General features: G+C 35.0%; 1 protein-coding gene across 3 annotated transcripts; it reads left to right on the forward strand.

The window, feature by feature from the left end:
- Window positions 1–3,308: 3,308 nt before the first annotated feature.
- Window positions 3,309–15,312, forward strand: LOC126714903 (uncharacterized). 3 transcript variants are annotated; one of them, XM_050415311.1, is made up of 19 exons: window positions 3,311–3,554; window positions 10,109–10,146; window positions 10,311–10,333; window positions 10,788–10,894; window positions 10,989–11,040; window positions 11,113–11,194; window positions 11,331–11,421; window positions 11,925–11,963; window positions 12,076–12,143; window positions 12,287–12,349; window positions 12,452–12,507; window positions 12,586–12,659; window positions 12,818–12,910; window positions 13,004–13,105; window positions 13,309–13,389; window positions 13,747–13,838; window positions 13,960–13,975; window positions 14,690–14,800; window positions 14,895–15,312. In XM_050415311.1, exons 1-19 carry the CDS (start codon window positions 3,432–3,434, stop codon window positions 14,994–14,996), a joined length of 1,413 nt encoding a protein of 470 aa, XP_050271268.1. In that variant the 5' UTR covers window positions 3,311–3,431; the 3' UTR covers window positions 14,997–15,312. The 3 variants fall into 3 exon arrangements, with proteins under 3 accessions (XP_050271270.1, XP_050271269.1, XP_050271268.1); XM_050415313.1 differs by lacking the exon at window positions 14,895–15,312 and having other exon boundaries at window positions 3,309–3,554; window positions 14,133–14,755; XM_050415312.1 differs by lacking the exon at window positions 13,960–13,975 and having other exon boundaries at window positions 3,310–3,554.
- The last annotated feature ends 7,578 nt before the right edge of the window (window positions 15,313–22,890 follow it).

Consider the following 22,890-nt stretch of genomic DNA (forward strand, 5'->3'; position numbering starts at 1 on the left):
CTAGCTGTTGTCATTTTGTTGGGTCTAGTCCAATCTCCTCTTTGCAGATATGGACTGGTAAGGCAGATGGGCTTGCCCCCAACATCCCAAAAGTTTATTGGCTCCAAAACGATATCATAAAAACTAAAATGCTAAAATGTAAATTACAGCCTTTAAATTTGAGGAAAATTTATTTTAGTTTTCTAACTTTACTTTTGTTTATATACATATATATATATATATATATATATTTTTTTTTTTTTTTGTTGAGGGAATACTTTCGTTCAATTAAGCTTCAAATCTATCTAATTCAAGTCTTTCGTCCAATTTCGTTAAAAATTGCCCTTAAAAAATAATAATTTTCTCACATAAAAAAATTTATAAAATTAATTAAAAAATATTAAAGATTTTTTATGTGAGATTTTTTTCTCTTAATTTGTTTTCATTAGTTAATTTCATACTTAACAACAATTTTTTTGATAGAATTGGACAAAAAACATAAATTGAATAAATTTGACACTTTGATAATTCAATTAAATTAATTTCAGTTAAACTTAGAGGGTGCAATTTGCATTTTAGCCAAATCAAAACCAAAAACAACGACAAATATATAGTCAAGCCCTAAGAATATATGTTCCATCAAATAATAAAAGTTCTTTTTACTCCATGTAAATATCATGCTAAAGACATAGGCCTATATATATATATATATATATATATATATGTGTGTATGTATGTACGTATTTGTGTGTACATTTTTTTTTCCTTTTCCACTTTTATTGAGGAAATAACTATAAGTGACTCAACACATAAGTTGGTCTAGAATTAGAAGAGGCATGTATTTGCAACGGTTACCGCTTAGCAGACCAAGGAACTGTAGCGTCTGGATTTAGTAAAAACAAAGGGCACAAAAGAAATATAGGTTGGCAGCAACAAATTCTGCCCTTCAATCTTTCATTTATTAATTTCCTGTTCTTTGTGTATGTATGTATGTTTTTTATGAAATTATAAATTATCGATATATTTAGATCATAATTTCTAAATTTTTGTCCTAGCAGATTGTAGAGCATGCATAACTTGACACCAATATCCAAAGTAAACTTAGCAATATCATATTTTTCCATTATGCCCATAGGACACAAATGATATAACCTTTTTCGCAATTTAATTTGTCTTTCCCTTCATAGAAGGCATCTTCTTGGGTAAGTTAGATTCACTTTTGAGGTCAATGAGGCAGAACTCATTCCCAAGGCTTTAAAAGGGACATTTCGAAGGTTCCATGGTCTTGATAGTGAGTTTTCCTTGTTGGCCATTTTCCTGAAAATAGTATAGATTCATCTTCGAGATGGATGAACTCACAAGTTAGAAAGTCTTCAAGCACCTTTCCTCTTATCCCATGCTTTCTCTGGCCGAGGTTCCTTAAACTCTTCACATTGAATTTCGAACTTCAAAAACCTATCAGGACATCATTCGTCCCTTTCATCTTTTCCTTCTCTCCAAGGAACTCAATTCTGATGGGCTTCCCAAATTCCTTTCCCTTTTCCTTATGGGCTTTCCCTGAGGACCCCTTGGATCCCCTTTCTTGGGCCATCTGCTCCTTATACAAGGCATCCTCATTATTTTTTATTCTTCTGGTGTTGGGCCCTTCTCTTTACTCCATCTCTTCTTGAGTTATCTTTTTCTTTGTAAGAGCCCTTGTTGGGCGGTGGGCTCTTTGGTTCCTTCAAGGCCTACGGTCTCAATTCCATGGACTGGGCTTTTCCTTATTGTAAACTTTTGGACCATAACAATGGTGCAAGGTAGCAATTGACTTTAATGTTGCCAATAAGAATTAGGTTTTAATAGTGCTATGTATCAGTGAGTTTTGATGTTGCTAATAAGAATTGAGTTTTAATAAACTTTTTGTCATGAGCTTGAACTATGAGTTTTGATTATGGGATTTGAATTTCATTGATAAAATAGTTTTACCATGGATTTGAATTATGGCTTTTGAAATACTGCCAAGCTGGCATAGGTAGTCTTGGGCTTTAAAAAGAATAGGACGTGCACATTGAGCTCACATGACTGATTTTGGGCTTACTAAATAATGATAATGGAATTGAATAAGATATGAGTTTTTGAACTTCTTGTGATAGTTTATATTGTGGCCCAATTTAGATAATGAGTAAAAAAAATATTTGTAGCCCAATCTTATGATGAGATAAGGAAATATTTATGGAGGCCCAAAATATTTTATGAGTGATATTTGAGTATTTTTTGGTAGATGAATATATATGATTGAATAGGATTGAGGCACGTGGCATATATGAAAAAAAAAAAAAAAATTACCTCAACATAAGTTAAAGTTGTGATATCAAAGTCTTAGCGTTAGAAAAACTCTTCCCCAAAATGGGACACGCTGGCTGGGGTTGGGAGTTAAAAAAGTAACTTCTAATTTCAATCCTTAAAATACAAAATTAAAACATTAAAAAAAAGGTAAAGAATTTAAAAACTATTGTGAAAGGAATGAGAGTAAACACATGCTCTCGAGTCTAAGGGGCTGTTTGGCCAAGGTTTTTTCATCACTTAATTTCCATCACTCATCACTCATCACTCAATTTTTCACACCCGTTTGGCATCATCATCCAATTTCCATCATTCAATATTTTTTCACACTATTTGTAGGCCCATACCTATCAGCTGGTGCAGCTTTTTCTCTCTTTTTCTTTTCTTTCTTTTTTTTTTTTTTTTTTTTTTTTTTTATTACGTGCCCAAACTCACCAAAGCTAAAAAAAAAAAAAAAAAAAAAAAAAAAAAACCAAACCAAAACTGAAGACCGAATAAGTGAAAAAAAAAAAAGTCAAAAAGTGGTCAAAAGTTGCGGCTATGAATCCCTCCATATGTATTTATTTACGAAAATGCCATTGAGTTATACTCCTCTAATTCCACTACCAAACTTATTACTTATTTTGATCATCCGCTACAAATATAACGGTAATAACTCTTCTTCACTTTCACTTTCTCCCTTTTCCTTTTCCTTTTCTTTCAAAACTAATATTAATTTTGAGTAGTGTTTTTTATTTTTTTTGAGAATCTATGAGTAGTGTTAGGTACATATAAAATGATATAATTCTATGTCATAATTTATTATGTGGCGAATTATGAGTGCGTTTCACATGAACCCATTGTCATACTTCTACTACTTAAAACCTATCATATAGCAAGTTATGATATAAAGTCGTATTATTTTAGTTATCCTTAGCATTACTTTTAATTTATTAGTAGGTTATAAAAAAAAAAATTATTAGTAGTACTACTAAATACTAATAAGTAGTAAAACTACGCCTTCTTAAAGCTACAAAGCATAAACCCCTAATATTCCTTTACTTTCCTGTTCCTCCTGTATCTCTAATCTCTAGTTTCTCTGCTAGAGCTTAAAAGAAAGTAAGAAAGAAGAAGGAAGTGGAAGCGAAATGGGAGCTTATTGCAACGACGGACACAGTCTCTCTCCCATCTACAGTTTCGCTTCCTCACAAGATCTCAGGCTCTCCAAACACGTCCACGACAATGTCCACGGCAACATTTACATCGACCCAGTAAGTATATTTATTTATTTATTTCCATTCTCTCTCTCTCTGTAGAAAAATTTGTGCTCTGTGATTTGTCTTTTAAGTAGAGAATTTTTTATTAATTTTCTTATTATTCGTTGATTATTCTTTCAGTTTTTGTGAAATTGTGGTTACTATCGATTTTCTTTAAAATTTAGGTTTCAGTTTTAGATTTAGTCCTAAAAATTAAATTAAACTAGAACCTTCGGTAACTAACTTTGACCTTATGACAATATGTCACGTGGCTTTGTTGAAATTTTACCACGTGGCTTTGTCAATTTTTTTTTTTTGAGAAATCACAAAGGAATGCTATTAATTAGGAAATACCAGCTAAATCAGCTTGGTAAAAGGATAGTACATTAGGTGGAACATCTTCCATCCATATTACACAATTTGGTAAATTAACTGCTAACTGAGCCAAGTTGTGTGCAACTGTGTTACCCTCCCTCTTAGTATGAGAGTAGGGTAATTTTGAAAAAGCTGAAGATAATGATAGAGTGTCTTGCAATAGCAAACCATACGGGGCCAAACCAGGATCTTTAGAGCTCAATGCTGCCATTACCAGGGAAGAATCACCCTCCAGTACCACATCAGATAGGCCCATCTCCTGTGCAAACTCAAGAGCTTTGTTGGCAGCCAAAGCTTCAATCTCTATCGCCTGAAGGAGTTGAGGGACACGAGTGGCCATGGCTGCAATAACCAGACCCTCCTTGTCTCGAACCATGACTCCCAGACCGGAGCACTTTTCCCCAGCAAAAATAGCTCCATCGAAGTTGATCTTGTATGAGCCCAGGTCAGGTGGTTTCCACCGGACTTTCCTCTTTGTCCTGCTAGGAACCGGAGCTGATTTCAGGGCTTGAAACTCCAAATAACTGTCATGAGCAAACTGGAACAGCTGATGTAATGGCCGGAATGCTTGCTGGGTTCGAATTTGGTTCCTTTGCTGCCAGATGGACCAAATGATGAAGGCAAACTGAACCGGGTTCTTGTTGTTCTCAAATACCCAGATCAGTAGTTCAGAAAAACTAGAGAAGCTCCTTTGGTTTCTAAAACTCCAAATATTATCCATTTTCCACACTCCATCCAATCCCTTACAACTCCATACCGCATGCACAATGTCTTCATTTTCTTCCTTGCACCGATCACACCTTTGCTCGGTAATAATTTTCCGACGCAAAAGGTTGCTTTTTGAGGGGAGTGAGTTACGGCATGCCCTCCAAATTAGATTTCTTATTTTATTAGGACATTCAAGAGCCCATATCTTCTTCCAAAGCTTTTTTCCATGGTCTTGATTCTCCGCTACCGGAAAACCCACTTCATCTTCCTTCAAAAATCTATAGCCTGTTTTGCAACTATATCTTCCATCTTGCTCCCAAGGCCAATATAGTGTGTCCTCCGATTCTTTTCTAGCCAACGGAATATTTTTTATTTCTTCCGCTTCTTGTGGTGCAAAAATCCCATCCACCATTGTTGCATTCCACGTTCTAGTGCTCTTATCAATTAAGCACTCCACCGTGGCTTCTTCCATTGATTCCACCAAAGGGGAGAGCACCTTAGTAGGATGTTTCCGGGGCAGCCAATGATGTTGCCAAATCTTTATTGATTTTCCATTCCCCACCCTCCAACACGCCCCATCTAGGATGACATCACGGCCTTGTAAGATACTCTTCCAAGCGTAAGACCCAGAATTGGATTCCTTAGCTTCTAGAAGAGAGTGGTTTGGGAAAAACTTCGCCTTAAAGACTTTGTAGAAGAGAGTTTCCTTATTATGCAAGAGCCGCCACGCTTGTTTCGCCAAAAGAGCATTATTAAAATGAGCTAAGTCTCGAAAACCCATACCGCCTACCATTTTGGACTTAGTTAATTCACTCCACTGGATCCAGTGAATTTTCCTTCTATTGCCTCTTTGCCCCCACCAAAACTTCTTAATCATTGCCTCAATGTCATCACAAAGTCCCAAAGGTAATTTAAAGCAACCCATAGCATAGGTAGGGATAGCTTGGATCACGGATTTGACAAGGACCTCTCTCCCGGCTTGTGACAACAATTTACCCTCCCAACCTTGAAGTTTTCTCCAAACCCTCTCTTTTATATAGTTGAAGCTAGCCTTTTTCCCCCTACCCACAAAGGAGAGAAGCCCCAAATATTTCTCATAAGACTTTACTTCTTGAACTTGAAAGAGATTCTTTATGCTTGATTTTGCTTCATCCGTGGTGGACTTGCTAAAGAAGATTGCGGTCTTGTCTTTGTTGATTTTTTGGCCTGACCAAGATTCATATTCACCCAATAACTTCAGAACATTATTACAATCCTCAGTGATTGACCTGCAAAAAAGTAGGCTATCGTCTGCAAAAAACAAGTGGGTTAGTTTAGGCCCTCGTTTGCACAAGGAAAAACCCTTAATATCCCCATTCCTCGCCGAGTGTTTGATGAGAGTATGAAGGCCTTCCGTGCATAAAAGGAAAAGGAAAGGAGATAAGGGGTCTCCTTGTCTAATTCCTCTTTCAGGATGGATCATTCCAATGGGCTCCCCATTCACCATGATAGAGTACGACACCGTCTTCACACAACTCATCATAAGAGCTACCCATCTAGCACAAAAACCCATTTTCTCCATGAGCTTCTCCAAATACACCCACTCCACCCGATCGTAGGCTTTACTCATGTCTAATTTAATAGCCATAAAGCCATGTTTTCCTGAATTATGTTGCTTCATATGATGGAGGGTCTCAAATGCAACCATAATATTGTCTGAAATAAGTCTTTCCTTCGCAAAAGCAGATTGATGTTCCGTAATTAAGGAAGGTAAAAATTTCTTCAACCTATTTGCTAAAACCTTAGAATAAATCTTATAAAGGACATTACAAAGACTAATAGGGCGAAAGTCAGACACATGTTCAGGATTTTCTATTTTTGGCACAAGAGTAATAAGTGTATGGTTGATGGGTTCGGGAAGGATACCTGAGTTCAACCATAAGAGAATGACTGAAGTAACATCATGCTGCATCGTAGACCAAAAATGTTGATAGAACAATGGAGGCATGCCATCTGGACCCGGCGCTTTTAGAGGTGCCATCTGATTCAAGGCTTCCTTTACTTCCAGTTCTGTAAATTCCTTCATCAGATCTCCATTCATCTCATCGGTCACCGTACATGGAATTTTCTCAAGAGAATCATCTTCTAGATTCGGATTGGAGGATGAGAAGAGTTCTTTATAGTAACTCTCCATCACATTTCCAATGTTATCTTGATCGATCACCCAAGCTCCATTCCCATCTCTTATTCCTCGAATCAAATTCTTCCTAAGCCTCTTTGTAGCCTTACTGTGAAAGAAAACTGTATTGTTATCTCCTTTGCTTAGCCACAAAACCCTCGATCTTTGACACCACATCCTTGATTCCCGGTCTTGCAACACCTTAATCTCCATTCTTAAGCTTCTAATCCGAAAATTATTCCCACTCTTCATAGCTTCAATCTCGGCCAAAGCTAGTTGTCTCTTTTTGGTCTCTAATTCCCTCCTTACGTGCCCAAAGTTGTGCTTGTTCCACCAAGTTAATGCTTTCTCACATTTAGCCACTTTTTCCAGAATAGCTAGACTTGGATTTAGATCCCTTGTATTACACCACACTTCCTCCACTGTTTCACCACAAGAAGGATCCGATAACCACATTTCTTCAAATCTAAAACACCTCTTCTTCTTAGGTTCAGGCAATCCCGACAAATTAATCAAAAGAGGAGAATGATCCGATGACATACAACTAAGATGATGAATCCTAGTTCCTGGAAATTTTTGGAACCAAGAATTTGTAGCCATGCATCGATCCAATCTTACTCTTACGGAATGCCCATCAACATAGTGTTTTGCCCATGTGAATTTCGGCCCCACATATCCCAAGTCCATGAAACTACATTCATCGATCACATCTCGAAATAGTTGCATTTGATTATGATCTCTAGGTGCCCCACCCAACTTCTCCTCTTGACGAACAATTTCATTAAAATCTCCACCACAAATCCAAGGAATGTTTGTTCTGGAATTTAAGCTTCTCAACTTACTCCATGCTTCACTCCTCCGGTGAGTTTCGGGCTCTCCATAAAAGCCGGTGAAACGCCATGCATTCTCAGTATTCCCATTGATAATCGTATCAATAAAATACCTATGAGAATCAACAACCTCAATGCTAATAGAATTTTTCCAAAATAATACTAATCCACCACCTCTGTTTAATCTTGGAACCACCCATTTCTGATCAAAATTAATCTTGCTCAACGTACGATCTAGCCTTACTTCGTCTGCCCATGTTTCGGCTATAAACACGACAGAGGGATCTTTTGCCTGTATCAATCTAACAAGCTCATTCTCTGTACGTGGGTTCCCAAGCCCACGACAGTTCCATAATAATAAACTCATTGCTTCTGGCAGGGCTGGTAGCCAGCCTCCGCCAATATCTTATTTTTTGATTCACCTCCCTGAGAAACCCTTCTTTTTTTTGGTAACTCAATTTGGTTTGAAATATTTTCTGCACTTCTTTTTTCTCCCACTATTTCGGCCATACTCACATCTGATGCCACTCTTGTTCTAGTGAGCCTTTTCCAAGTACCTTCAACTTGCACATGATGGACAGGAGGGTTTGGGATCTCAGCTAATGGCATGCGTGCTGATGGAGACAGTTGAATTGCATGGACTGCTGGGTCTAACGTGGTAGCTGCATGGGTTGCTTGGCACGGCACCTTGGGCTCATAAATGCTAGGCACAACATTTTCCTTTCCTGTACCAACTCCAAAACCGGATGGTCCTGTTAAATTTCTATCATACTTTTTTATTTCCCTATCAAGCTCACTAATTTCCTCCTCAAAAGCTTTAGCTGACAACTTTCCTCTTGCTGGCTCGGGTTGGTATGGCTTCACATCACAAGGTAGGCTCACGGGTTGGTGTAGCTTCACATCACAAGGCTCACTCACCAATATTTCCTTTCCTGTATCTACTCCAAAACCGGGTGGCCTTACACATATACTTTCATGCTTTTTTATTTCCCTATCCATCTCCCTATTTTCCTCCTCACATGCATCAATAAACACTGTTTCCGTTGCTGGCTTGGGATTGTGTATTGTCACATCCTCCATAAAATCCTCCTTAGCTGACAACTTTGACTTGTCTTTGTTCACTTCCAACAAAACCGGATCCATGTCTCCTTCAACGTGGGGATCTAGACTTTCCTTATTAGGCCTAACAATTTCCGGAGTAATTTTCCCAGAACGCACCACCACAACCGGAACCTTCTTCACTTCACATTTTTCCTTCACCGTTCCAGCTTTTTTTCCGGCAAAAAAACCAGGTACTTTAACCATATACCGTCGTGCTGGAACAAAAGGGGCAGCCTTAAGCCATGGACCGAACTGTTGGGACTCCGGTGATAGGCTCCCTTCACTTTCAACCCAAACTTCACAATCACGATCATCGTGTGTTAAACAACCACACCAAAAGCAGAGGCTTGGAAGTCTTTCGTATTTGAAGGGCACCCAGAGATCTTTCCCACAGTCAAGCGAGATAACACGTCCCCTGCATAGAGGTTGGGAGATATCCAAGGTAACCCGGACTCTCAAGAAGTTATCTCCCTCTGTTTCTGCATCATCAGCTCCTACATTCACCCTCCCAATCGCTTCACACAGCTGTTCCGCTATCTTCCTTGTTCGAAATCTAATTGGGAGGTCATGTACTTGCACCCAGAATGTTACTTTGTTGAACTCCATATCTCCCAAGTCCTTTTCCTTCCCATAACGCTGCAATACCATTAGACGCTTGTCAAAGCTCCAAGGCTCAGCTGCCATGACTTTCTCCATCTCATTCTTATCATCAAATGTAAACAAAACCATGTGACTACTTTCCTTTTTAATTTTGAAGCCATTTTTCGATCTCCAAATAGGAGTGAAAGTTTTAGCGATTGCTTCTATATTAAGAGCTCGCTTAGTAAAAAATTTTGCTGCTATAATAAACTCGTTCTTCGCCTGGTCCTCTTTGATGCGAAAATTTGAACCTTCACATTCCGAGAGGGTTAAACTATTCCAGGTTTTTGTTAGCTCTTCCATCCTAATCTAATGACTGTTTCCCTAATACCCTGAAGAAAAAACCCACAACGCCTCAAGGTAAACCTGTTACCTTGGGGGACATAGACACCTTCAAGAGAAGGGACAACTATTCTACACTCTAGGAAGAGATGGGAACTCACCCTTCACTAGCAGAGAGAAACTATCACCTCTTTTCAAGATGTATTTTGATTCCCTCTGCGTGGCTTTGTCAATTAGTACTTCATATGTATAGCAAAGTATTAGTATAAAGTTTGAGGTTTTATTTTTTATTTATTTTTTCATTTTTTTAAGGAAAGAGTTCAATACTTAGTACAAGATGTATAAGCTGTATTTGGACACGTGTTACATTTTTTTTTTTTTTTTTCTCTTAGACAAGTTTAAAAATTTTGATTACCGTTATAGAAGTTTCACTTCATGGGATTAGATTGACTTACTCTTTTATCTATTGGGTGCAGCTTTGTTTGAAGTTCATTGATACCGAACAGTTTCAAAGGCAAGTAAATTTCTACAATGCCATCGGGGATATTGGATTGTGCTTTAACCAAAAAATGTTTTGGAAAATTATCTTTGCTTTTGTCATTGCTTGCTTATTTTTTATTAGTTGGCAATAGTTATTTTGTTTGTTATTAAAGATTTCGATTAATTTTGATATTGCAGGCTTCGTGAGCTGAAACAGCTTGGTGAGTATTCTGACCTTTGGACAATTGCATTTGCACCCATCAATTAATTTTGAGTTGGGCTATCAAAGTTTGACATAAGCAGTTATTTGTAGCAGTTTTAGGAGCTATCAAGTACTTGTAGTAGAATGTAACACCCTGGTGTGAAACTCTTTTATCTGATTTGATGGCAGAAACAATTGTTATTGCTTGAAAAAGCAGCAATTCCATCCAACAGTGAGACTCTTGTATGCACGTATATTTGTGGGTGTGTGTATTTGACTTTAAGTTTATGACAGTTGAGTGGTTGTCTTTAGTCTTTACACATATTTACATTTAAATCGACACTGCAATGCCATTGATATTGATATTGTAACTAAAATATACTCAAAGCATCAATATTGATACATGATCATTTGTTGATCTTCAAGTACAGCGCAAAAACTTGCTTACATATAAAATATTTCATGTGTTTCAGGTATGGCACACTTGGTTTATCCAGGTGCTGTGCATTCCAGGTTTGAACATTCTCTTGGGGTGTATTGGCTTGCTGGTGAAGCTGTTCAAAAGCTTAAAAATTATCAAGTACAAAATTGTTTTTTATTGTAACTCATATTTGTTAACATGCAATTTGGAAGAAGTTGTGGATAGCATGTATGTTTGCTTGTCATTATTGCAGGGTTTGGAGCTTGATATTGATCAATTTGATATTCAAACAGTGAAACTTGCAGGTAATGAATTATGTTTCTCCCGTGTTGCTTATATTTTATGCCAACTTTTGTTTACATTCATACATTTTGTAGGGCTTCTGCATGATGTTGGTCACGGGCCTTTCAGTCACTTGTTTGAACGCGAGTTTCTTCCCCAGGTTCTTGATGGTCATTGGTATGTTAATTAGAATGCATTTATTTCAACTTTACGTTTCGATCTTTCTGGGGGAAATGTATTCTTTCAGTATCTGATTCCTAATAATTCCGTTTCCCATCAGAAGATAAAAAAGGTTTAAACTTTGATTTTCTAGGTCTCATGAGCAAATGTCAGTAAAGTTGGTCGACGATATTGTTGATAAGCACTATATTGAAATTGATCCAGAAATGATCAGAAAAGTCAAGGTAAGCTGATTTTCTGTGTTTTTATTGAGTATCTTAGCATCCTTTTGTTTAATTCTTCCAATACTATTATAGTATTGGATAGAGTTGAAGAGACTAATGAAGTTGTTGATTCTCACCAAATAACTGGCGCATGATCACTTGGCACTATAATGACTTATTTTGTAAAAATTCAGGATGACATGGTTCCTTAACTATAAACTAACTTGTATGTTGTTGCATCTAGAAAATATAATTAGTGGTTTAACTGTTCTTTTGTTTGGAGATTCTCTGTGTAGTACTAGTCTACACTACATTACATGGAAAATTAAATTTCAAACCATGTGTTGCTGGATGGCTTGAGAAGGTTGTCTGATCACCAATCTCCAACCCCCCTCCTTCCAAAAATTAAAAAAAAGAGGAGGGGCTGGGGAGATCCTCTCTTCACTATGGTACAGTTTCTCGGATGATTAAATAACAAATTTAGATTTTCTGTTTTCATGGTTTTTATTAATTTTCCTGTGCAGGAGATGATACTGGCGAGCTCTGAATTTGTACGGCCAATAGTAAGATCTTTTTCTAGATAACTTTGTGTTTGTTCAGATAGTTTTCATTCTATTTGGTGTCATTTCAAATTTATTGTCTATTTCCAGTCTCTAATTTGTATGTAACATGTAGGGCTCAGGGGAGAAGCATTTCTTGTATGATATTGTTGCAAATGGCCGAAATGGAATTGATGTGGACAAGTAAGATATGGTTATTTTTCTGTTGGAAATTTATTATATTTCCAATTTTTCATCCAAGCTTCTTTTTTCTTTTTTATATAAATATTTTTGCTTCATACTATTACTACTAAATTTTAACCTTTCAATAAATTAAAAATTCACAGGTTTGACTATATTGCCCGTGATTGCCGAGCTTGTGGTCTTGGGTGCAACTTTCAGTTTCAGAGGTTTTATTGAACTTTTAACTAACTTTATTTGTTGGTGGGGCTTTGATTTAGGTATATAATTGAAAGTTTTCTCTGGTATCGTGCTTTCTTTTCCATTTCCAGGTTAATGGAGTCAATGCGGGTATTGGGTGATGAGATCTGTTATCCTGCTAAGGACTGTTAGTATTTTCAATCAAATTCATCTATTTCACATTTAATTTTTAAATCTCCTGCTTATGAATTGGTATTTTTGCTAGATCTGACCATCCACAAGTTATTTGCCACTCGGGCAGATCTGTATCGAACAGTTTATACACATCCAAAAGTAAAGGTAAAATGGATAAAATTATTCTTCAATCAAATAATATTTTCATCTGTATGGAGAGGCACATAACTCTCCTTTCCTTATTTTCATATCCCCACATCCCCAAAAGAATTACTATTAAAATTTGAATTCCTCTTATTTAATATGGGAATCTTCTTTTTCAGGCAATAGAGCTTATGGTGGTTGATGCACTTTTAAAAGCAAATGATTATCTAAATATTTCATCTTTCATTCAAGATCCTTCTAAGTACTGGAAGGTTTCAAGAGCTGCTTACTTGAACTTTGGCGTAATGATAATCTTGTGTTTATATCATGAACTTCTTTGTTATCTTTCTTCCTTTGTAATGCAGCTAGATGACACGATAATGAAGACTATCGAGACCGCTTCAAACCCAGAACTGAAGGAATCTAGGGACTTAATCATGCGCATTCGTAGGAGGAATTTATACCAGGTAGCCAAGCTAGCTAATAACTCCTTTCATACTCTAAACTAATGTAAAATGTAAGTAATAATGGCAATAAGCAGATCTCTTGTATTTTCAAAATGTTCATATTTTCATAATGTCGATGAACCTGTTATTTTGCACTTGTAGGGACTTGAACCTGTGCATAAAAATGTTGATGTTTATAATGTTTTGTCTTTTCTCTGTGGCAGTTTTGTAATGAGTATGCTGTACCAAAGGACAAACTAGAAAATTTCAAAGCTGTCACTCCTCAAGATATTGTTTGTTCCCAGGTCAGGTCCTTATTCAACCTAGCTATATACACTGAAAAAAGAAGTTACAAATCAGCTTTTTTGAAAGAGAATAGTGGCATGAGAGAGAGAAGAAAGATGTCTCATAAAAGAGATGTGACACGAGGAGAGAGAAAAAAACCATTAAAAAATTTATAGTATTTTGACCGTACTACGCCATTTATAGAACATCATTGTAATTCCATGCCTTTTCTTTTGGCATTTGGCACATCTCATGAAACATGGATTTTGGTGTTTGGTGTGCCAAATGCTAAATATTCAACTGGCTTGTGTTGTGTTCTTTGAAAGCGGGTAAAGCTGAGTCTCTAATATTGAGTGTAATTCAATCTGATATCATAGAAAAATGGTGGAGTGATACTAAAAGAGGAGGATGTTTCAGTTAGCAATGTCAGGATTGATTTGACTCGGGGAAGGCAAAATCCTCTAGAAAGGTACTTGAAGAAGTATGAAGCATTTATGATGAATTTAATTGGACTTTTCTTCTTTATAATTTATTTATGTATTTTTGGCATATACCTTTGCCCTCTTTTTGGTGCATGTATCATCTTCCAGAATCAACTTTTTTAAGGTACGCAAATTTATTTTACTTACCTGAACCTTATTAGATTCTAGTTTTGTTTAAGCATATTGTCCTCAGCTTTTAATATCTTTGATCTAAGATTTGAAATTATTGTTTTCTTACTTTACTTCAGCATTACTAAGACAGGGTAAATGCATGTTTATAGTATTGCAAAATGCTGTTCAGCCAACTGATAACTGGCTTGCCAGTAATCTAAAGAGGGAACCTTGAAAATCGACAGTTTTTCTCCATAACAATTGATACAAGAGGAAGAAACATTGACATAACTTGGGGGGGGGGGGGGGCCGGTTAAATTTTCAATGCTAAATATTAGTTCACACACCATTCAGTCTCCTTTTGGTTTAAGAAACGTTGAGAGCACTTTGCTGCCTCAATTTATTTTTGGGGTCCTTATTCATGCTTCTGTTGAGGGAGAGTTTTGTAATGTTGTATGTTTGTATGGTAGAAACATTGAGAGAACGTATTACCTGCTACTTGCAGCAGTTAATTTCTAAGTTTTGTAGGGGATAATAATGATAAGATTAAAACCCCATTGTACATGAGATATTCTAAAGAAAATCATGTTGGCAAAATATTGATTAGAGGGGATGTTATCAAATTGAAAAGAAGAGGAAATGAAAGGAAAGCAGTTGTATCAAGTTTGAAAGATTTCTGTTAGGATTTCTTTGTAGCATCATTTCTAACAGTTCAGGTTTTATTCAGGATTATGAGAGTGAAGATAAATTCTCGATACCTGATGATCGCATTAGTCACTTGTTGCCTACATCATATCAAGATATGATAGTGAGGGTGTACTCTAAAAAGCCTGAACTGGTCTGTAAGCTACAATGCTAACACATTTTTTATTAAAATTTCTTCTATTCTGGTAGCAGTAATGTTCTCTCCTTTTCCTGATTTTACATTATAGGTGGCAGCAATCTCCGAGGCTTTTGAAAATTTTCAGTTACGTACGTATGGGATTAAAGCACAAGTGCATGCAACACCAGAGAAGAAGAAACGTCGTCTATAAGGTCACTGATGGTGGCTGCCTCTATATATTTCCCATATGAAACAAAAAGGTTAAATAATTATCGTCTTTTTGTCTAATCTTCCTGTCAAGCTATTTGCCAGACCACAAATTTCTATATAGTTAAAGCATCACACAACACAGGTTTTATTTAATTAGTGAGTTTCACCCTGTCTTAGTCACTGTGGTTTTGTGAAAGATCATTCAAATTGCATAAAATAGATTTGTAAGTAGTCTATTGTTGATGGCCTATTTTTAAATGGGATAATCCATCATTTTTGTATAATTAACTATCAATGAAACAGCAAGCTTCTATTTCCTTTGTTCTTGTACTTCCAATGGTAAGATACATTGATTCAGAGTTTGACATATAGGTATGTTCTTTTGGTGTGTGGCCATAAGAATCGTCATCCTTGAGAATTAATACCACCAGCAAATAAATGGATTACCAGGACATTTTCCTTTTCTCAAAACTATGCCATTTGTGGTCATCAGAAACACTTTGGTGCTTTGTTTTTCCTATTTAGGGTGTGGATGTGGGTTTTCTTTTTTTATGTGGTGAGAATTGAGATAAATCTGGAATCTTGGGAAGGAGACTAGAAACTTTTCTTAATTAAATTTAAACAACATATAGTACAATAGTATGTTTGAAATTATTAAAAAACAAACACGTGTTTAAATTTAATTACAAAACTTTATATAAATGCACATAAGATTTTCCCTGTCAAGTCTCTAGTATCTCTATCATGCCCACCTTTGGAAAACCAATGGAACTCTGGTCCCGTGACCATTAAGTCGAGTCCCTGTGGCTGTGTGTGACCTCTTTTCATGCCAGATTAAGTCAAAAAGTATGGGCTTCACGGGCATGTATATATAATATAGGGCTGCAGTAAATACTAAAAAGCTTAGATATGAGAGAAAAGTAGTGATACACAGCTGAAAATCGTGTATTAACAGAGAGTGTGTATGGGTGTATGGAAGTGTATAACTCAGCGTGTAAAATCGTAATTAGAAATCCTATTCCTACTCACAAAGGTGTTTCTCCCACTAGTTCAGGTTTTCTTGGTCTGTATTCAGGCTCGTATTTTGGGTTTGGGCTACTAAACGGTAAGAATAGTTGTGTAAAACTAAAACATCTAAGCCATTGAATTTAGATCTTGACCACTTCTCTAGGTGAAAATCCTCTAGGCTGAGATGGAAATTCTAAAGAATAATTAAGTGTAGGTTCAGTTGAAAGCAAGTTAGGCATCTGTCGGCAAAGTGAAAAGTAAGCGTATGATGCAATTATTAATTATGTTAATTTAACCTTATAAATTTTTTTAAAAATGGTTGAATATCTCTCTTCTCTTTTTATTAATTAAATTCATATCGAAAACCACCATTCACAATAAGTATATATAAAACATTATTTTCCTCAAGTATCTAATAATTTTCCACTATTGTTGTCAAATAAAATTTTTAAGTACTTTTAAAGGGAATTTTAAAGTATTTTATTTATTATTATTATTATCTATTTATATTTTTATTTTTATTTATTTTGAACCTAAGGAGGGTGTTCAGACGACATGCCTCATGCAAATTGACGAAATTATTATTTTTTATACATTAGGTTCTTCAATTTGTTCTAAAAAAAATATTATAAGGTTATTTATTTAAATTCAAACACATTGTTGCACTGACCAATAGAACACAACCACTATTATCTTTCTCAAGGACAATAAAATCTAATACAGATTTAAGTTTGAATAAGATAATTAATTTAGAAATCTAATGTGCTGCACCCAAGGAAATATGCCTAAATTTTACCCTTATCATATTATATGTTAATCACAATTTGTCAAGTTATGAAAAAACTTGTGTTAATGGAATTATTGTTCTTATCTTTGCCAAGGGTTCAAAAAATTTTACTCAATCATGAGACTAATAGAAATTAATCCTCAAAAATGAAAGTGATATCCTTTTTTGAATGGATTTTTTGGGGGAGCTGGTATTTGGTGTCATAAGTATATGAGAGTTATCAATATGCAATGGTTATTTGTTACCCATCTCCGTAGGAACCATCCTCATGTGAGTACTATTATGCATAAAACTACAACAGTAAATTTTTTTTTGGGGGGGTTTGGGAGGAGGGGGGGGGGGGGGGGTTAATTCTATTGTTCAACCTTTTTTTTTCCAAAGAATTTAAGAGAGTTGGAACTTTGACCCCCACAAAGACTTTTATAATTATTATGAATGTACTATAGGAAACCCAAATTGATTCAATGTGTATTCCTAAATCTCATTTTTCAATGATCGGTAGTGTGTTTAAACACATGTTTTTAGTTTTTTTGGAAATACGTGTGGGTGAAAAATACCGAACTGTCCCTAAACATTTCATTTTACCATTAGTCAACAATAATTTACAATTTTACATATTTTGATGCAACAAAAGATTTTTTTAACAAGTAGTACTAGTTTTGTTAGTTAGTTTAGTCAACATTTATATGTTTGGAATCAAAACAAAAAGATATTAGTTTTGTTAGTTGGTGAGCCGAGGATCAAAAAAATTAATGACACGAAGATCATGAAGGAGTTGATCATGGAGGAGTTGACCTTGGATTTATGCTAAAAGATCCGAGATCAAGTCCTCCATCAACAAGCCTATTTCTACATCGTAAAAGGCAGTCAGTGTTGCTTGGCCGAGTTCAAGACCATGCCAATCCAATATTAAATCTAGTTTATATATATATATATATATATATATATATATATATATTTATATATATTTTTTCTTTTTCTTTTTCTTTATTTCTGCCATATCCAACCGTCCCAAATTTGTTTACCCTGTTTTTCTTGCTATTTACCAAACTTCCACCTTTTCCTTTTTTAGTATTTCATTAGTGATTTCTTTTTCATAAGTTGTTGGATGTAGTGAAATTTAGAACTTATTCAATTTTTTTGAGGGATTATTATTTGTATAGTTTAAGGATGATATTTATTTTTTAATAATGTTAATATGTTTAACATATATATATATATATGTATTCTTTTTTTTAATAAATAAGACGTGAAAACTCACATAAACATTGCTAAACATTTTTAGATATTTTTTAATAAATAATATCCGCTATACAAAATTGTTGATTAAATTAATTAGTTGGACTAGAAAATAGGGATCGATTTCTTTATGATTCTTTGTCTGCTCTGATTTAAAAAATCATACAAATACCACGTCAGTAAATGCATGTCACTTTAGTACTAATGGAAGTTAAAGTATTTTTTTTAATTAAGTGGGGTTCATTAACAATCATTTGGAGCATAAGAAAGTGGCAAAAGTTCTTGTTTGATTGCTTATTTGAAGTACCTGTACCTCTAATACAACCTTCCCCATATCGACCAGTTTTGTTTAAAAAGAGAGATTCAAAGCTACATGCCATTTTTGTACTCACAAAAGTTATTTTTTATTCTTTTTTTTTAAGAGGGTTTCAACTTATTGTGTTTTTTTCTGATTATAGTTCTTTATTATTAGACCACAAACTAAGATATCAATCAATTTTTAGTGTAGGTAGGAATTAAACCTCGGATTTCTTATTCAACCATAAAAAACTTTACTAATTGATCTAACTAAAACACATTATTCACAAAAGTTATGATTGTTTTCTTTATTAAGTGGAAGTAACACTACTCATTTTTAAAATCACTAAAATGGCTATAAATTTCTTGTTTGCATTGCTTAGCTCGTTTTAAAGCATCTCTCTAAAATCCAACCTTCCCCATATGAACCATCTCTTTTCCTTTTATTATAGAGATCTCCTTTTGTGCCTGTCTGTATGTCTCTGTATTATAGTATGCAACTAATGCAATCATGTAACTGAAACTCCCCTAGTATGGAAAAAGTGAAGAATCCTAGACCACTCACAATTTCTCTTTCTTCCCAGCCAGGCAGTGCCCAAAAATTCATATTACTTAATCCCCAAATCTTGGCCTTCCCTTGCAATATGTGAGGTATTCTATTCATGTGTGATTCCACCCTTTTTAGCCTTTTTGCATAAGAGGAATTAAAAAAAATTAGATGCCATGAAAAGATTAACCTATTGACCCAATCATGGTGCTGCAGTTGCTGTCCATATGCCATGTAGTCATGATATATTTTTTGATTGGATCTTTGACATTAATTTAATTTCAAAGTAATGGTAAACATTTATTTTTATTGTACCAATAGCTTGCTTCTTCTTCTTTTTTTCCTCTTTTTATAATACGAGTCTATTCTTTGTCTTTTTAAATATAACCATTCAGTAATCAATGCAATGCACAATAAATATCGATTCTACCATTTAAATAAAATATGATAGGTAAATATTCTAATAAAGGCTCTATATATAGAATAAAAGATATATATATATATATATATTTGAACAACGACGTATAAAATTGTTAAGTATAAAATTATAAGGTAAAAAAAAAAAAAAAAAAAAAAATTTATAAGGTTCCCACTATTGAAAAAAAAAAAAAAAAGTAATGCTATAGACACAAACTATTTTACAACATTTTTACAAATTGCTGATGTAGCAAATTCTTACTAATTCTAATATGGAAGAAATTATACAGTACTTTGGTGGACCACGTCACTTGTCTACCATTCCACTAAAAGACTTTCATTTGTTTAAAATTGCTAAGACAGTATTTAATTTCTGTTTAAAAAATTTCTAACTCAGTAATTTTAAACAAGTGGGAGTTTTTTAGTGAAATGGTAGACCACGTCACTTGTCTACAATGAGAACCTTATAATTTCTCCTAATATGGGTCCATCACTAATATCACATTTTTACTTACAATAACTATTTGAAAAATACTAAAGCCATATCAGCAATTTGTAAAAATGTTGTAAAATAGTTTGTGTTTGTAGTATTACTTAAAAAAAATTAAAGTTCCTTTTAACGAGTGTCTTACATGCAAAGGTTAATGGACTATAATGCCAATCTTCAAAAAAGAAAATACAATTGTCAATAATTAATTAACTTGCAAGCACAAATTCATTGTGGTTGTTAGTGCTTTTATAGATATTTCTATATAATGTGATTTTATTTTTTGAAAAGTGTACAAAAATATTATTTAATGGAGTATTATATGTACCATAACTTGCCCTTAGGGCATTCCATAACATAAATTTAATTATAATTTGAAGAACCATATATCAACTAAACAAAAGTTGAGCTTTTATTGTAAGTTTTAGTAAGCTCAACTAGTAAAATATTTTGTCATCGAATAAGAGATTTGGGTTTCAAACCATGCCTACACCAAATACCAATTGGAGTTGTTAGGAACATATTTTATGTAATTGACTAATCCTTTGATAAAATGCACTTTACTTGTAATTAGGTAAATCTAGGATGAGTTTAAGATTTCAAGAAACATATTGTTAAAGTCAAGTATTAAAGTCATGAAGATCTGACCAAGAAACAAGTGAAGAAGAACTGTTCATTAAAGCTCGACAGGAGTCTCAACAGAATCCTTTCTATCGAGATTTAATGTTGAAACTCGACAAAAGCTTGACACAAGCTTTTTCTGTCGAGACTTACGAAATCAGAATTTCTAGATTTAATTTTCAGCCCATGTTTGTATATTTGTATAGGGTTTCTTTTCTCACAACCCTAGACATATACAAAGCTTATTTTAAAGGCAATCATACATGGAGAATATATGCAGAAAGTGACCTAGTTCATTATTCTCTTTGAAGAAGCTACTGCATCTTTACACCAAGGGTTTTGTAATTAAGGAGTGTTGAGGTCTAAAAAGGATCATAGTGAAGGAGGCCTAAAAGAATGAATCAGCCCCAAAAGGAAAAAATCAAGCTAAGTCCAAAGTAGCAGATGCAGGGGAACCATGAAGGAATAAAAAAGGCCCAGGAGACTTGAAGCCCAGACGAAGAAGCATCCAAAAGAAAAAAAAGAAAACCACGGCAAGGGATAAGAAGTTAGGATCCTCAGCAACCATCAAGAGGCGCGGATCCTTTCAGGCACAAAGACAAAGGAAGACTAGGACAGCTCGAAAGAAAAAGACAGAAGAAGAAAATAAGAAACAAAAGCAAAAGAACACAAGCGCCAATAGAACCCAGCGACCTCTCATGGCATAGACAGAAAAAAAAAATCTCGGGGAACCAGAACAGGGAAGCACAAAAAAAAGAATGATAACAAGCGGCTTTTAAGTTGGCAGAACAGGATTCCGCCCAGATGGGAAAGAAAAGGGAAAAGTGGAAACTGCCAAAAAACAGGGATGTCGAGAAGGGCATACCTCAGCACATCCCAAAGAAGGTGGCCAACCAGGAACTTTCAAAAGAATCAAAGCTGAAAGAAGGAAAGAATGAGAAAAACGGGAAATGGGACTTACCGAGTGATAGGCATGGAACATGCTCTGTTTGCAAGAAGGCAAAACAGGGGAACCAACGGTTCCCCGGGAAGACCAAAACTCCATTATAAAAGGAAGGGATGGGTTGTGAAGAAAGGGCAGTGAAAAAAGAGAGAAAAAAGAAGAGATTTTCTAGAGAAAAAACTATCAGTAAATCTGTGGTGAAGAAAAAGAAAACACTAAGGGAAAACGAATATTGCTTTCCGGTATCCTGTGAAAGCCACTATTGCACATACTCGGATTCAAAGAGAATCAAACTTTGCAAGTTTTGAAGGCTGAAATAGCCACTCAAGACGGTAATTTTTGAGCTTGATTGAACCTTGTATCACGTCCTAGTAAGCTTTCTGTAACTTGACAGACAACGTATTAATAAAATATGCCTCATTAATCCCAGGATCCCCTTAGCATTAATTTTGTACCACTTTGCTAATCCTGCTTCTTTCCTTTTGAATTTACCTTGTTGTTTTTTTTGGCATTCTTCAATACGAATATCCTTGCTTGTCATTTTTTTTTTATTGTTAGGAGTATCCCCTGTACATCACTTGATTCTTAAACAGCTTGTTAGCTGCGGTGAGTCAAGGCCCGGTTCACCAAACCTTTTATTTAGGCCCGGGATCCTTGGGCCTGAGTGTCACAGAAAAAAGGCACTCTCACAAGGAGTTTCCTGATCTTCATCGTTGATGAACTGAAAAACTTGCAGCCAACATCTTCTTCAAGTTGTTGGTGTTAGTCATGTACTTGGATTCATGCATCATTGGTTAGTCATGTACTGGGATTCGAGCATTGAACTGGAAGATTGCCACTACAATATAAGTTCAATTGGATATTAGGGTAAGGGTTCAATTGTAGGTTGGTATTTCGGGATAGGCCAAAGGGTTTGGTAAGATTCCTTATACTTGTAACCGCCTGTGATTGATGATCATGGATTCTTGGGAGTGGTGACCTAAAATTCACTCGGTAGAGTTTTGCCTCGGTGATTCTCCCCATTCGTAAACAAATCACCCGTGTCAAATTTATTTTCCATTGCATTTAGTATAATTGGTGATTTGTTTGTACTACCACGATATTGCATGTAATTAAAATCTAATTAATTAACTTGGATAATTAATTAATTTGCAAGGGGTTAATTCATTTTAACCCAATAGGAGTTAGTCCTTAAGGATGCTAACCCTTTTTTAAATCCCTATTTAAATATATAGTTATTTTTCTATAAGCGGTCATTTTTTTTTCTACAAGCTATCATTGTATATAGATAGTGGACACCTTTTTTAAAGAGTTTCTCATTTAAAGATGCTAACCATTAAGTAGTATTTTTGCTCTATCTCTTGAGCAAATCCATTTTAAAACTTACAATTATTTTTCTAAAAAACAGTTACTGTATGTTATCGTGTTTTGACTCAAGACATATAATAAATAGATTGTGGACATGTTTTAAAGAGTTACCCATTTAAGGATACTAACCATTAACTGGTACTTCTGCTCTATTCTAAGCAAATCTCTGTTAAAATTTATT

This window comes from Quercus robur, chromosome 2 (assembly GCF_932294415.1).
Source record: "Quercus robur chromosome 2, dhQueRobu3.1, whole genome shotgun sequence".
Lineage (NCBI taxonomy): Eukaryota > Viridiplantae > Streptophyta > Magnoliopsida > Fagales > Fagaceae > Quercus > Quercus robur.

What these genes read in the sequence shown, in the direction of transcription:
- LOC126714903 (XM_050415311.1), top strand. Translation starts at nt 3,432, where the DNA reads ATGGGAGCTTATTGCAACGACGGACACAGTCTCTCTCCCATCTACAGT. An exon ending in AATGGAATTGATGTGGACAA is followed by an intron (nt 12,144 to 12,286) that starts GTAAGATATGGT and finishes AAAAATTCACAG; the next exon opens with GTTTGACTATATTGCCCGTG. An exon ending in AAGATATTGTTTGTTCCCAG is followed by an intron (nt 13,390 to 13,746) that starts GTCAGGTCCTTA and finishes CTGATATCATAG; the next exon opens with AAAAATGGTGGAGTGATACT.